Here is a 15,503-nt window from a genome sequence, read left to right as displayed (position 1 = left end):
CTGTTTTTTGTACTTTTGTACAATTTGCCATGGTGGTTTTGAAAGGAGCTATACAAATAAAGTTACTATTATTTTCATTCATACAATTATTTTGGCAGTAAACCTAGAACTCGGAAGCGCATTTAATTCACCCCAAAAAGATAGCTTATATTTTCAGCTTATCTTCGATGGTATTCTCCTGGTTTTACTACAGAACTTAGTTTGGAAAAATGTTGCATAATATTGGTGAATATTTCTGGGGAATATGTGAAGTGCTTTTGTTGAGGCTACACTGTATTGTACACTGTATTGCAGCGAAGTGTTTCAATCATTCACAAATAACAATTCTGAAAATCAGGATCACAAAATGTCATGAAATATATATATATATTTAATTCTTATTTTATTATTATGAGTAACTTTTCTCAATATTACCTGATAGTAACTAGGGATGAGAATGATTCATCGATTATTCGAAATTATTCAGGTATTCGAATATGAGAATATGAGTTATGAATATTTGTATTGGAATTTTTTATATTTGTATTTCTTTTGGGAGGGGTGCCTAAGTTGATTACATATTATCAAATGTAATAATTCAATGTATACAACAGTGCCATAGCTAAGTGTGTTAGGTCTAAAGGTGTGTTTTGCTCCGCTCACCGGTCCCTCACAGCGGACAGAGCTGCAGGTGCTGCTCTCTCTCTCTCGCGTCCGGTTATACTTCACTCGCGTTTATGTCCAAATCCATCAGATCGAGCTAGTTCTAGCCAATGATATGGCTGCTGCCCCTCCCTACACGCAGATCACGCAGACTCAAACCTCATCTTAGGCCCAAATTCCAGCTGAGAGGGTCTTCTCTACAGCTGGCCTGATTGTGAAAAAAAAAGATTGACACTAAAGTCTGTGACAACAATGTGTAAGTTAGAACAGCATGTGCCAACATGTCAAATGAAACCACGAAACCCTGAAGATTTCAACAAATAAACAGCTGCTGTTTGAATGTGTGTTTCTCTGTATGTTCATCATTTGCAAACTCTAACATAATAAGCAAGCCACACACCCAAAACAGAATCCAGATGTTCAAAATGTGTCAATCTGATACCATTTTTTGAATGGAGCCATTCACACAATAGAGAGGAGAGAAATGCTCGAGTACAGAATGTATTTATTCTAAATGTAACAATTTTCAACAAGAAATATGGTAGAACGATGTCTGCATTGGTGTCATATTAATGGGACCAAATACACAGCTTCTACAGGTTTTTATCATCATCAACATGAAGCAAAGGAAACTCGCACACTAGGAGCTTTGAGTTTGGGATGCATTGCACCATCACGACAACAATGTGAGAGAAGAAGATGAAGCCTTTCCATTTGTTGAGCATCATGGGTCTTGAGGAGTCCCTCAGACCATTAGTCTGCGTACCAGCTCATAGAGTCCTGTTGTGAACCCGGAAATGTTGAGTACCCTTGAGTACTCCAAAATTGGCCAAACCATTTTTTAACTATTGTCTGGATATGCAAATGAATGCTAAATAACACAACTTAATGGCTAATTCTGCAAATTGCCCAACATATGCAAGTTAGCATCCTCCAGTTTCTATGTGCTGGGGACCCTCACTATACATTTCTATCACAACTTGCATTTCCGGGTTCACAATGCTGGCAATTAGACTAGAATGCTTTTCACTTGCTTGGTTGAAAAAAGGGTGATGGGAGTGAAAGATGGACCTGTTCTTACATCAAAAAACATCAAAATTAAACAGAGATAAATCGACCTTAGGTTAAAAAAAAAAAACTGCATTTAGTATTTCATTGATGCACTGCCTGCAATTTCTCCCAAGACCTCGATTGAAGAGTTTATAAAGCCCCAAACAGGTGTGAAAAGTCTAATTGGCAGGTAACCTGGAGATGAAGTCACATTGGGTCATTTGGTCCTTTGAGGTGCTGTCCATTCAAAAACATGCAGACCAAGGTGAAGGAGAACATGTTAGGGGTCTGTTCCGCCTGAAAATCTCTACTGTGCACTAGTGTTCTTTGGATTGAGCTGTTCCATCTCCTTTCTTTCACATTTGAAAACACAAAAGCTTGAATTTTTAATCCCACTTGTTTTACAAGTGTTCAGGCTTGGGTTACATCCCATGTGTGTTAGGAGTAGATGGACCAGTAGATGAAGTTGAAGAGGATGTAGGATCCAGGAAACATGACCCTGGAGTATTTGTCTATGGCGTGTGTGTCGATGGCGGCGCTGCTGTAGGTGCCGGAGCTCACATGGCCGGTGACCTGGTCGTTCTCCATCAGCTGCACCAGCATCCTCTCCCGCTTCACCCCATTTCTTGGCATGCTGCCATAATTCCCTGTTGTGTTGGCATCCACCTCACTGTAGCTGGCTGACATGGTGCCAGGATGGACCAGACCACAGGTACATGGCATCTGCAAGTACACACAAAAAAAAAACACAGATGTTCACAAAGAAATGGTTAGGAATGTTAAACAACTTGTCACTCCAGATAGGAATGCAAACTGCAACAATTTGGTTAAGTGAATATGTTCATTTAGGTTCAGGAGTATGGCCACGCCTAAACCCCATCTCTAATCACGGGCTTATATCCGGCCATCGCTTGTCTCCATTCTCTCAACCCACCCTCCCTCTCCATTCCACTCATACCTCATACTTAGTCAAACCCTTTCATCCCTCCACTTCATCGATTCCTCCCTCAATCCTTACATCCTTCCGACATCCCTTATCCGCTCATCCCTCAATCCTTACATCTCGTCATCCACCAATCCATTCATCCCTTCTTCCCTCTCATCCCTTCATTCAGATGTTGGGATGAAGGAAGAGAGGGATGAAGGGATGTATGGATGAGCGGATAAGGATGTCGCAGGTGTGTACCTACACTGAAAGAACTTAAACGTTGACTTGAATTCAATGTATTATGTCAAGAAATGTCACATAACTGCAGAGGTGGCAAAAGTACACACTCTTTACTTAAGTAGAAGTACAGATACTTGTTAAAAAAAGTACTGATTCAACTTTTTACTTAAGTAAAAGTACAAAAGTACAGTTTCTGAAATGTACTCACAGTAAAAAGTAACTTTTAAACTGGCTGTTTTTGTGCAAAGCTAAGTGAACCTTACATCATATTAATATAATATAATATTAATATAAGTGAAAAGGAGCTTTATTTAAATTAGTTTACTGCCATTCTGAATGTATTCAGCGTGAACAACAAAAACAAAGTACCTGTATTTGCTGTCGCCAACATTGTAGATGGGTTACTTTGCCTTAATATAGGCCTAAACAAGGCCTAAGATTATATATAAAGCGTCTTTGGGTTCAAGAAAAGCGCTATAGATTATTATTATAGTGCATTCGCCACGAATCATTTTGTGCGCCCACAACTTTGAACATTACATTAAATGTAAGGGAACATCTCCCTTAAAGGGGACCTATCATGCAAAATGCACTTTGTGATGTCTTTTATACGATATATATGTGTCCCCGGTGCGTTGGGGAACTCACGCAGCGTTAGAAAATAAAACCCTCTCTCTTTTCCTCCGTACCCAAATCTTTTAAAAACGGGGGTACAACGAGCGGATACAGATTTGCATCTTCAATGCTTCTACCCATTCACTTTGAATGGGGTGACGTCACGCTTTGCCGAACTGCATTGTGGGAGCGTTGCTTCGCTTTGCTCGCTTCAAAAGTTGAGCAATGTTCAACTTTTGAAGCTTCGACGGAAGCGTCAGCCAATCAAATCATATGCCAGTAAAAGCTCTAGCCAATCAAACCGCATGCTTGTGTGTCCGGGGCGGGAGATTCATGTGATTGGTTGTCGGTCGAGTTTCAGACACGCCCACCGGCAAGCTTCAACGCACGCCACTGTGTGGACGCTGCGTTAAACCTTTCTCCCTTAACGTCTCTGCCTAGCGGTTTCTTCCTACGTCTTTTACGTTGTTTTCGTGCATGATCTTCACACCATGGCTCGTCTTCTCTACGTGTTTTTTTCACATCCATTTAAGACAATCAGTCTTGGTGTCGGGGAAGGCCCGCAATGATGCAAAATACAAATAATTGATAATTCAGCTCATATGCATTAAACATAAAGTAACAAGCCCGTTTTGAAAATGTAAGAAGTAGAAAGTACAGATATTTGTGTTAAAATGTAGGAAGAAAAAGTCGTCAGAAAAATAAATACTTAAAGGTCCCATGTCATGGCCATTTCCACTGATCATAATTCCATTGTTGAGGTCTACTAGAATAGATTTATATTGTGCAATGTTCCAAACTCACATTGGTTTCTCATACAGCATCTCTGTGAACTACGTGTATTCACTGAATTTCACTCTCTGCCTTTAACGGCTCGTTGTAGCTCCAATAGCTCCAGCCCCCACCCTCCCTGTGAGCACAGTGTGCTCTGATTGGTCGGGACGTTGTGAATCGCGCTGAGCTCCGTGGAGGTGTGATTTCCTTGTTTAGCGATACACAGCGAAACACAGCCTTACTCATCCTGAGCACACACAAAGTCACAGCCGAAGTAAAAACAATAAGTGTGGCTTGATATTGAGTAAGACAAAGGTTGATAAACGCTGTGAGAATGGGTCTGCAGAGAGAATGGGTCTGCAGAGAGAATGGGTCTGCGGTGAGAATGGGTCTGCGGTGAGAACGGGTCTGCGGTGAGAATGGGTCTGCGGAGAGAACGGGTCTGCGGAGAGAACGGGTCTGCGGAGAGAACGGGTCTGCGGAGAGAACGGGTCTGCGGAGAGAATGGGTCTGCGGAGAGAATGGGTCTGCGGAGAGAATGGGTCTGCGGAGAGAATGGGTCTGCGGAGAGAATGGGTCTGCGGAGAGAATGGGTCTGCAGAGAGAATGGGTCTGCAGAGAGAATGGGTCTGCAGAGAGAATGGGTCTGCAGAGAGAATGGGTCTGCAGAGAGAATGGGTCTGCAGAGAGAACGGGTCTGCAGAGAGAACGGGTCTGCAGAGAGAACGGGTCTGCAGAGAGAACGGGTCTGCAGAGAGAATGGGTCTGCAGAGAGAATGGGTCTGCAGAGAGAATTTTGCCGCGATCCCAACTGTCTGTTATCAGCCTGCAGCCAGGGAGGAGAAATCAGCAGAGCTGCCTGCACTGAGTGTGTGTGTGAGGAAGTCCGTGGATTGGTCAATTTGGACAAATCAGCGGCGGCTTAACGTAACGGCTCCGCGGACGTAACGGCTCCACGGATTGGTCCATTTGGTTCCGGGTACCGCATGACGTTAAGCCGTACCCGGAAGAAACATTGGGCAATGACGTATCAGTGACGAATCTCCAACGAGGCATTTTGGGGAGGTCTTCTCTGTGTTAGAGTTTTACTCGCTACAGGGTGTACTTTGAGGGTTTGTGACTGCAGACCGTTTACAGGCAGAAAAACCTTCATAACAACAAGGGGACGGGTAATAACTGGAAAAGCATGACATGGGCCGTAAAATACAGATAATTGAAAAATCTACTTAAGTACAGTAAAAAAGTATTTCTACTTCGTTACTTCCCACCTCTGCATAACTGTATTAGGTTAGTTGAAATCAAGTTGAACCTAATACTTTTTATTTAACAATATATTATTGCTTTCAACAAACCTAATGCAGTTATATGAAATCTGTTGACATAATACACTTAATTCTAGAAAACATTTCAGTTTTTCCAACCAACCAATCCGTCATTAGAACCGCGCCACTAGCCTGGTTAAACATTTGGTGCTCTAAAACAATGTCTTCAGTCAAAGCACCTGTAGGCATCTATCAGCATGGAGATGAGTGACTGGTACTAACCCTCTCTCGGAGTGCCCTCTCTTTGCGTTCTTGTAGAGTGGACAGGTAGTTGACGGCAGCGTACTCGATCACCGACAGGAAGACAAAGACGAAACTGACCCAGAGGTAAATGTCCACAGCTTTTATGTAGGACACCCTGGGCATGGAGGCGTTGACTCCAGTGATGATGGTGGACATGGTGAGCACCGTGGTTATACCTATAACAGGATCACAAGTTCTAACAATAACACCGACTATCGTGGAAATGTATCATTTTAGTGTCATTCAGTAATATTTTGCCCTGGCTGAGCCTCCGAGGCTTCTTCATACCTTTAAATACACGTTCTATTTCTGTTAGCTTTCAACAGAGTGTCGCCTTGACCATTGTCAGGCAATAATCATGTGGATGTTAGGTGTGTAATTAGTTACCATGCGTGATGTCTCTGCCCCTCTGTCTACCATTCAATAGACTGTAATGTATGTAATATTGCTTTGATTGGCTGTATCCGTCTCCTTCCTGTATACGTTTCTTGTCTTTTTTTTATAACTGGTGTCAGATGTTGTAACACGAGCTGCTGCAAACATCTGCCCTTCCAGCTGGAAAATATTGATTCTGTTGAACGCTTTGACTTTTGACTCCATTGAATAAAACAACTTTGTCTTGAACATTTATCTTTGTTCATTTCTTACCAAAAGGGGATTTATTGTGGAACTCCCTCCACACTAACTAGTAGCCCAGCACTCTCACCTAGTGGCACCCTGGCAGGGACGGCCCTGCGGTCGATCCAGAAGGACACCCAGGACAGCATGACCATCAGAGTGGCAGGGAAGTAGGTCTGCAGCAGGAAGAAGAAGACATGGCGGCGCAGGGTGAAGTTGATGTACAGACGGTTGTACCAGCCTGGAGGAGAGAAGAAGTTAGAAGGCACATAGCGCTACTTCAAGCCTAAAGGAAAAGACGGCTCTGGACTTTGGTCGGCACCTGTGCTGCTGTAGAAGGCCAGCTTGGTGGTGGTGTGGAAATCTTGGATCAAGAACTGGGAGAGAGATATTTTTTCGTCTGTGTTTAATGACCTGTTCCCTTTCTTCCAGTACAGCATCAGGTCATCATCTGTGTACGCATCTGGGGTGACAAAGAACAAAATGAAATATCGTGATGTTCATTTTATAGTAGCTTATATGAAATAACACCAGGGTGACGAGTGACATGCAGTGAGAACACACTGAAAAAACGTTTCTCTTTATCTAACCTAATGCAGTTATGTGAAATCTGTTGACATAATACATTTAATTAAAGTCAACGGTTCAGTTTTTTCAGTGCATGCTCCACAGTCTCTAGCAATTTAACATTTCATTGATCTAAAACATGACAAGGAGAAATATCTCACTGCTTCTGCAGCTATGACAAGACTTTACAGCAGTCACAGGAAGGATGTGAGGGGTGACTGCAGAGGAGAGGGAAGGCCACATGGAGCTGATCACAGCCGTCACTTACAGCTCTCGATCTCCAAAGAGCATGTCTGCGTGTCCAGAGGGAAGCGACTCAGGTCCATGCTGCACATGGATGTGACTGTCACCCTGCAAGACAAAACCAAGCTGTAAGGATATGACACACAAGTTTGGGGTGTGAGTAAAGTCATATTTATATCATTAAGATTAAGAATAACAACTTCTCTGTAACTATATTTGTGTATGACCTGTACAATAATAAAATAAAAAAATGAATATGAGAGTATATACTTATACTTGTACATCCTTATGTGAATGAAGGCCTCCAAACCCTAAACCCCTTTAGCTTCTTGCTTCTTATGTTTTTTCAAAAAATGTTAGGGACTGATGGCTTGCCAGTCTCTTTTATTCTTTTTGTCCCTGTTCCTTTCTCTGTGCTTTTGGATGTGTGCTTTGGGGCTTTTTGGTGCTGGAGGACCCATGATCATGACAACAGGGACTAAACTCAGAAACTAGTTATCTTTGCATTTCTGTTCGCCTTTCCACTGTATGTGAAGACTCATAAAGATAAGGTGAATTAGCGTTGGACAGATTAGAGAAGACTACATCAAAACGTCGTTTATAGCTACCCTATGTATGGTCGATGTGCTGAGTTGTGGCTAAATAGTTGCAAAGACGGTCAGTGGTAGATTCCTAATGTTCTTGCTTTCAAATGTTTATTTGAAATGTTCTGTAAAGCCCAGTAACATTTGTTTTTGAAGTGTAGCCCACTGAAGTAGCATCCCACACATACATTTATACCAACCAAAGCTTGAACATTATTGCAAACAAATGTGCGTGCATAGTAAGAAAAGCAGTGGACAGCTATGGATGTCGTTAAGATGACTGATTGTGACTTCACTCACTCTGTAAATCAGGGACAGAACTGAGGGCTTAAGCCAAAAGTAAAGATTTTTCAAACAAGCAGAAAGAGGATTTTTTTTCTGGTTTGAAAGAGGATTTGAAGTTCCGCTCCAAAAAGTGACACATTTATTTTCTTTTTTGTGTCGGGCTGCATGAACCACAGGTTTTTCTTCTCTGCTCTGCAACAGCTGTTTGCTGTTTCTCTCAATCGCCCCATTCTGAAGCGACTTCACTATTTTTATGACGAAGTAAACAAGCCTTCATGTGTCTCTCTTTATGCGGCGCTATACTCACATCCCCTGGACTGTGAGGGAGACTCAGTTAGAGCAGAGCAGTCTGTTGCTTGCAAAGCCAGGTCTGGAAAATGGTTTGAATTAAATGATTATATTTTAATTTGTATCAACAGTGACACAATCGCGCAGCTAGATGTATGTATGGCTTGGTGCATGTTAGGCCCTGTCTGTGCCTATTGGCAGATGTTACTGTAACAGGTAAAGTGCAGGAGACTGGGGAAGATGTTAACATCTCAAACCAACAAAATGAACAGACCATATTGACTCATTATTGTCAAACTGTATGAAAAAACTGAAACGTCAAATTTAATTAAATGTATTATGTCAAAACATTTCACATAACTGTATGAGGTTAGTTGAAAGCAATAATATTAATTTGAACCTATTAAACTTAATATAAAGGACCATTGTTGACATAATACATTTAATTAAAGTCAACGGTTCAGTTTTTTCAGTGAATAAAGTGAATTGAATTGTTTATATTCTGTATAGGTTTTCATATATAGGTTATTCTATTGACCCCTACATTTGTTTCGATTAAAAACCGTTAAGAACCTTAAGAAGCAGAACAGGAATAATTCAAATCCAAACGATAGCTCCTCTTGTGTTGGTAAGCAGGCTCAGAAATTAAAAGACCTTTAAGATCTCGGATAATGCTCATGACACTGAAGCTGTTTATTATCAGTCATCACTGCAGCATGCTGCTGTTGGAATCTGTGCAGTCATACTGCATCATGGGAAGTGAAATGGCCCATGGGCAAGGTAAGGCAGAGGAAATTGACACATCACCAATCATGAGGGATGAATGATGTTACTAATGGTTACATCATTGCTTCATATTACAGGTCCCTGATGCAGTGTAACCTGCAGAGAATTACCCCTCCGTATTCACAGAGCCTCAGAGTGGGTCAGAGGTTTCAGCAGAGATTTGGTTTTATGGCACAGATGATAAATGAAAATGACTTAATCCAGCTCATAGGATGAGAGGAGGCTCCACGGTCTGCAGCGAGCTCTGACATCCTCACTCACAATCTGCCAACCAGCACCCATCCCACACAGATTAACCCCGGCCATGTGAGGAGCATGCTTATGTCTGACCATAGAGCACAGCAACAGTCAAAATGTGGACATTGTACTTACACATGTTATGTGTACACTATAAACATTAAACATTGACTTCAATTACATGTATTATGTCAACAGGTTCCACACAACTGTATTAGTTTAGTTGAAAGCAATAGTATTATGTTTAACCTATTATTTTTTATTTAAACTTAATTTGATTGCTTTCAACTAACCTAATACAATTATATGAATTGTTTACATAATACATTTATTTAAGTCAACGTTTTTTCAGTGTGTTACAGTATTTCCACCTATTTATTATTATTTTATTGCAGTACAATGTGAACATTTTTAAAGTCTCTAGGTTATGTTCCTTTTTTATTTATTTATTTAAAATCTAAATGGAGCACCTGTTATGAAATCTAACCCTCCAAAGATAATAAACCATTCTGATTGTGTTTCCCTCATACAGTAGAAATTCACACTGAAAACTGAATTGTTGACTTTACTTACATTTACAATACATTTATTAAAGTCAAGGTTTCAGTTTTTTCAGTGCACCAGGTAGCAAATGATTACTGTAATATTCGCCTGCTATGAATCACATATTCAGATATTCCAGATTACAGTGAATGTTGGTGAATGCAGATTTGTAGATGTCATCATATGAATATGTTGTGTCCATCAGCCCTATGCTCGAGCGGTCACAGCAGGAGGCAGATGGCCAGCGCTCCGCCAGGCCAAAATCGACTCTCTGGGTTCTGAGCCTCCTATCGCTCACCAAAATGACGAGGTCCTGCTCTGAAGTAATAGCAGTCGTAATTGGCAGAACGTTATCCCCTTAAATACACATCCTGTGGCAGCTGGTGCCACTGTGTTCTGCAGGACAGCCGTGGCAATTACACTCCTGACCACCCACTGACATCATAACCTGCCCCACTTCAAAAGTAGTACAGTTGCCGGATGTATCAGTGACCGCTATAGTTCATTATTAATGTGTAAACAAAACAAGTAAACACTTAGTTTCTGCATTTGGGACAGAAGACTAGTTTGAGGTTATGCAGGGAGAGATGGAAGAGTCAGCCACACTGAGCTGTCACTGCACACCGATATACAGAGCCCTAAAAAGAGCTACAATAACATCATAATAAAAGGGTTGCACAATACAAGTATTGGACAAGGATTAACATTTCTCCCAAAACAGCATTAGTTTCTTTGTTTAGCACTACCCCTCTAATGTTTATATATTGACTGTTGTACCTTTTTATGTATGCCTCATAATGTGCGTATATGTATACACAGGATATCCACTGCACAGCACCAGATGCAGTCGGTAGGCACAGGCTTTGAAGGGCCTCTTTAAAGGGTCCATTGCACCAAACCTGGCCACCTCAATGTGATGACAATGCAGTCAGGTTTTATTATAAATGCAGCGTATATATTCTGGATAGCTCAGTGATTAGGGCTGCAGCCCATATGTGGTGTGCACTGCAAAGTACGCCGAGCCCACGTCATCCTGTCTGTCTCAGCCTAAGGCACTCTCTAGCCCAATAAAAAAGAGAAAATGTTGCATAAAGTTCCCAGAAAAAGGGCAAAATAACTCTAATGTGAATTGTCTTTCAGGGCTTTAAGGTCAACATCTGGTGGAGAAGATTCTCAGGTGCCATTTCCTCATGAGATTAAGATCAACTTTTAATCATCCCCCAGAGGAACCGGGGGATACAGCAATTACATACAAAAGGTGAGATGACAGCAATAATTCAATGAATGAATTAAAAGAGCTCCTGTCCAACCTCAGGCTGATATGCTTCCTATTCGTCATGATTTATGCACAAAGCCTGTTTCCATGGCTTGGCAATGCCCATCCTTGAAACCCCTGTTAGTGTGTATGTGTTTTATTTTCTTTCTGGCCTCTCTCTCTGCCCTGTTTGCTGGTCTCCTATCAACCACACCTGCCACCTGTTCACCACACGATGAAAGCCTGCTGCCTGCACTCATTCCTTGCCGGATTGTTGCCGTGAACAGTTTGTTAGCACATTTTTGCCTGTTTGCCAGTTGGCCTGCTCTTGCCTCCTCACACTTGTTTTGTGCGTCTCCCATGAGGAACCCAGGGCCAGCCACACTCCCATGACCGGCCAGACCTCTCCTCCCCCTGGAACACCTGTTTTTTACAGCCACCACCAACCAACCTCGACTCCCAGCTCACTTTTCAAGTCTGATTCTGGGTCCCCACATGTGACATTGTTACATTTAGTTTTTACAAAACACTAACTTTTCTACCTCAGCCTACCAGTGTTGGGCAAGTTACTTTCAAAATGTAATACATAATATGACTTATTACTGTTTTTAAGTAATAAGTTACATTACAATATTACTGTCTCTGAAATGTAATGAGTTACACTACTTTTATATTACTTTTGAGTTACTTTACCAAAATAACCGCAAAAGAATGGCTAGGTATTTTAAATGCTAAAATGTAGTTTAGTGCAGCTCATTATACATCCAGTGAAGGGCAAAGTGGTATAGCATAACAACTGTGTAGGCCCTTAAGGCTACTAACAACTTGTATTACACGGCTGAGTTGAATACTCTATTCTGATTGGTCAATTCAGAACATGTGAAACGTTGTTAATACAGTAGTACAGACCGCTGTCAAGGACTATAATGAAGGTTGCTAAAGAGGATCAAGAAAGAGAAAGGAAAAGAGGTTAAAAGACGGAGCGCTGGACGTCAGATAAATGAACAGAAGAAGGCAGAGAGGAAGTAAACAATAACAGGAACACGGTATGGACCACAGACAGGAAGTAAACACTAACAGGAACACGGTATGGACTACAGACAGGAAGTAAACACTAACAGGAACACGGTATGGACTACAGACAGGAAGTAAACACTAACAGGAACACGGTATGGACTACAGACAGGAAGTAAACACTAACAGGAACACGGTATGGACTACAGACAGGAAGTAAACACTAACAGGAACACGGTATGGACTACAGACAGGAAGTAAACACTAACAGGAACACGGTATGGACTACAGACAGGAAGTAAACATTAACAGGAACACGGACAGGAAGTAAACACTAACAGGAACACGGTATGGACTACAGACATGAAGTAAACACTAACAGGAACAAGGTATGGACTACAGACAGGAAGTAAACATTAACAGGAACACGGTATGGACTACAGACAGGAAGTAAACACTAACAGGAACAAGGTATGGACTACACACAGGAAGTAAACACTAACAGGAACAAGGTATGGACTACACACAGGAAGTAAACAGCAGCTTAGGTAAGACAGCTTTTATGTGCGCAGCTCCACTTGCTTGGAACAATCTTCAGCAAGAATTGAAACTGAGCAATCTCATTCCTCTGCATGTTTTTAAAGCTAGGCTAAATGAAATGCTCGTTGATACTATGGGCACTTGTTGATGGCATGTTGATAAATATGTAAATTTAACGGCCCGTCCACACAGCGGCGTGCGTTGAAGCTTCCAACGCTTCTGCCCATTCACTTTGAATGGGGTGACGTCACTTTTAGCCGAACTGCATTTTGGGAAGCGACGTGGAGCGTTGCTGGCGTCAAAAGTTGAGCAATGTTCAACTTTTGACGCCTCGACGGAGGCGTCAGCCAATGAAATCCCGTTTATGCAAATCTGCCAGTACAAGCGCTAGCCAATCGAGCCGCGTGTATGCTGGGAGAGACTACGCAGGTCATTTCCTCATATTCAAAAAAATGGAGGGAAAATTCATTGTAGCGGTAGTGAATCACCCGGTGCTGTATGATCAGTCTCTGTTCATCTACCGGGATACAAACCGGAGGAGCGAGGCATGGAGGGAGGTGGCAGAGACAGTGGATGAAACTGGTAGGTTTTCTCCTGTTTGGGGATTTTATATCCAGTTTACTTCGTTTTAACATTGCTATTGCTTTGTATGTTGGGGGCGGGAGATTCATGTGATTGGTTGTTGGTCGCGTTGCTCGCATAAAATCCCCAAGCTTCAGATACGCCCACCTCCAAGCGTCAACGCACGCTGCTGTGTGGACGCTCCGTAACCTGTAAATATAATGTATGATGTCCTTTATTGTTTCATGTGGAACCTATTTGCTGCAGGTCTCCCTTGAAAAAGAGATCTATGATCTCAATGGGACCAATCTGGTTAAATAAAGGTTTGAAATTAAATGAAACACTAACAGGAACACGGTATGGACTACAGACAAGAAGTAAACACTACAGCCCCTACACACGGCGGCGTGCGTTGACGCTTGGCAGTGGGCGTGTCTTGAGCTTGGGGAGTTTACGCGAGCAACGCGACCAACAACCAATCACATGAATCTCTCCTGTCAATTGCATAAAAGGTTTTACATGTCACACTTTATATGATGAACATTTATGACATTAATGTCTATGGTGCTATTTTACGCAACATTCCATGCTGGCTAAATACTGTCTATGCTTGCTAGCTGTCCATTCAAACGAAGTACACTGGATATAAACTCCCAAAACAGACGAAAACCTACCAGTTTCTGCCACCTCCCTCCATGCCTGGCTCCTCCGGTTTGTATCCCGGTAGGTAAAGAGGGACTGATCATAAAGCACCGGGTGATTCCCTACCGCCACGATAATTTTTTTCTCCATTTTTTAGCATATGAGGAAATGAACCAGCATACACGTGGTTTGATTGGCTAGCGCTTGTACTGGCAGATTTGCATACACCGGATTTGATTGGCTGACGCCTCCGTCGAAGCGTCAAAAGTAGAACATTGCTCTACTTTTGCAGCGAGCACCGCGAGAGAAGCTACACTTTGCTCCCACAATGCAGTTCGGCGAAATGTGACGTCACCCCATTCAAAGTGAATGGACAGAAGCGTTGAAGAGTCAACGCACGCCGCCTTGTGTAGGGGTGTTAAGGACTTGTAGTGGATCAGAAACTGTGAACAGAGTTGGACAGTGCTGCTGTAAAGTTGTTGTTGTCGCAGTTCCATCCATTGGTGCACCGTTTCTTAACGGAAGAAATACATTTTTATGTCAATAAAATCATTTCAATTAATATTGGGAGTTGAGTCGTTAGTTTGTTTAGTATCTGGCAGTGTAATAAGCGGGATAATGTGCAGCGACTTGGTCATTATGGGGAAAAGAACACCCTTCAGGATGATCAACCAGGTTTACTAATCTACCAGCACATTTTTTCTCTGGTGTGGGAATGTCTCACGATGTTGGTGAATTCTTAAAAAACAAAACACCATTTCATTTCGGGATGAAATGTGTTGTAACGTGCGTTACTGAGAATTGTAACGGGTAGTATATAACTCTGTTGTGACTCGACAGATATATTAGGTTTAGTTATGTTTTTATTATAGTTTTGTGTTTTGATCTTGTCACTTCCTGTTTTTATTTTGAAAGTAATCTTTCCCGTCATTCCAGATCCCACATTTCCTGCCTTTGTGTGTTTCCCGCCCGTGAGATTGCTTGGCCCTGCCCTGATTGTTTTCACCTGTGCCCATCCCCCTCACCGATATATAGCCCTGGTGTTTCTTTGTTCCTTTGTCAGTTCGTTATGTTTCATGTCGTGAGCACCTAGGCCTTTTGACTCCTGATACCTACCTTGAGATTTAGCCCTTTTGCCAAGTGAGTTTTTGTGTTGCTGTACAAGTTAGTTTTGGCTGTTTAACTACTTTCTATTTTTTGAAAGTACGATTTAGTTTCTGTTATTAAAGAACATTCTATTTTTGGACAACTGTCTCCGAGTCCTGCTTTTGGGTCCTGCGTCTCGGTTCATAACAAACTCACATTTCATTAGTAATGCGTTACATTACTGTGTTACAGAAATACATTACTGTAACTCCGTTACTTTTGTAACGCGTTACACCCAACACTGCAGCCTACAACATTGTTTGTCAAGTCTTTTTGAATTTCGCCAATAAACATGTAATGCCCAATTTGAAAATGTAAAAAAAGAAAACCGATTGACAGAAACTCACTAAATGCCAGTGGCAGGTGTTCACCAAGGAATT

The 15,503-nt window shown here is 41.9% G+C and overlaps 2 protein-coding genes across 5 annotated transcripts in view; one reads left to right on the top strand and one right to left on the bottom strand.

Moving 5' to 3' along the window:
* The window catches only part of cfap206 (cilia and flagella associated protein 206), a 29,192-nt gene extending 17,268 nt beyond the window's left edge, over window positions 1–11,924 (top strand). The window contains exon 13 of the mRNA XM_034204558.1: window positions 11,106–11,924. The gene's annotated coding sequence lies outside the window, so the exon portion shown is untranslated. The remainder of the gene's footprint in view (window positions 1–11,105) is intronic.
* Window positions 1,131–15,503, bottom strand: part of LOC117538682 (gamma-aminobutyric acid receptor subunit rho-1-like) — a 47,882-nt gene continuing 33,509 nt past the window's right edge. For 2 of the 4 annotated variants that reach the window (XM_034204561.1, XM_034204562.1), the window contains exons 6-10: window positions 7,268–7,350; window positions 6,755–6,895; window positions 6,521–6,673; window positions 5,794–5,990; window positions 1,131–2,415 (exon numbers count right to left, since the gene is read on the bottom strand). In XM_034204561.1, coding sequence (XP_034060452.1) covers window positions 2,131–2,415; window positions 5,794–5,990; window positions 6,521–6,673; window positions 6,755–6,895; window positions 7,268–7,350 — 859 coding nt within the window. In that variant the 3' untranslated portion in view covers window positions 1,131–2,130. The remainder of the gene's footprint in view (window positions 2,416–5,793; window positions 5,991–6,520; window positions 6,674–6,754; window positions 6,896–7,267; window positions 7,351–15,503) is intronic. The other 2 variants (XM_034204563.1, XM_034204564.1) reach the window with 1 other exon arrangement.

The sequence above is a fragment of the Gymnodraco acuticeps genome, unplaced genomic scaffold, assembly GCF_902827175.1.
Source record: "Gymnodraco acuticeps unplaced genomic scaffold, fGymAcu1.1, whole genome shotgun sequence".
Lineage (NCBI taxonomy): Eukaryota > Metazoa > Chordata > Actinopteri > Perciformes > Bathydraconidae > Gymnodraco > Gymnodraco acuticeps.
This window is presented reverse-complemented; position numbering and strand designations above follow the sequence as displayed.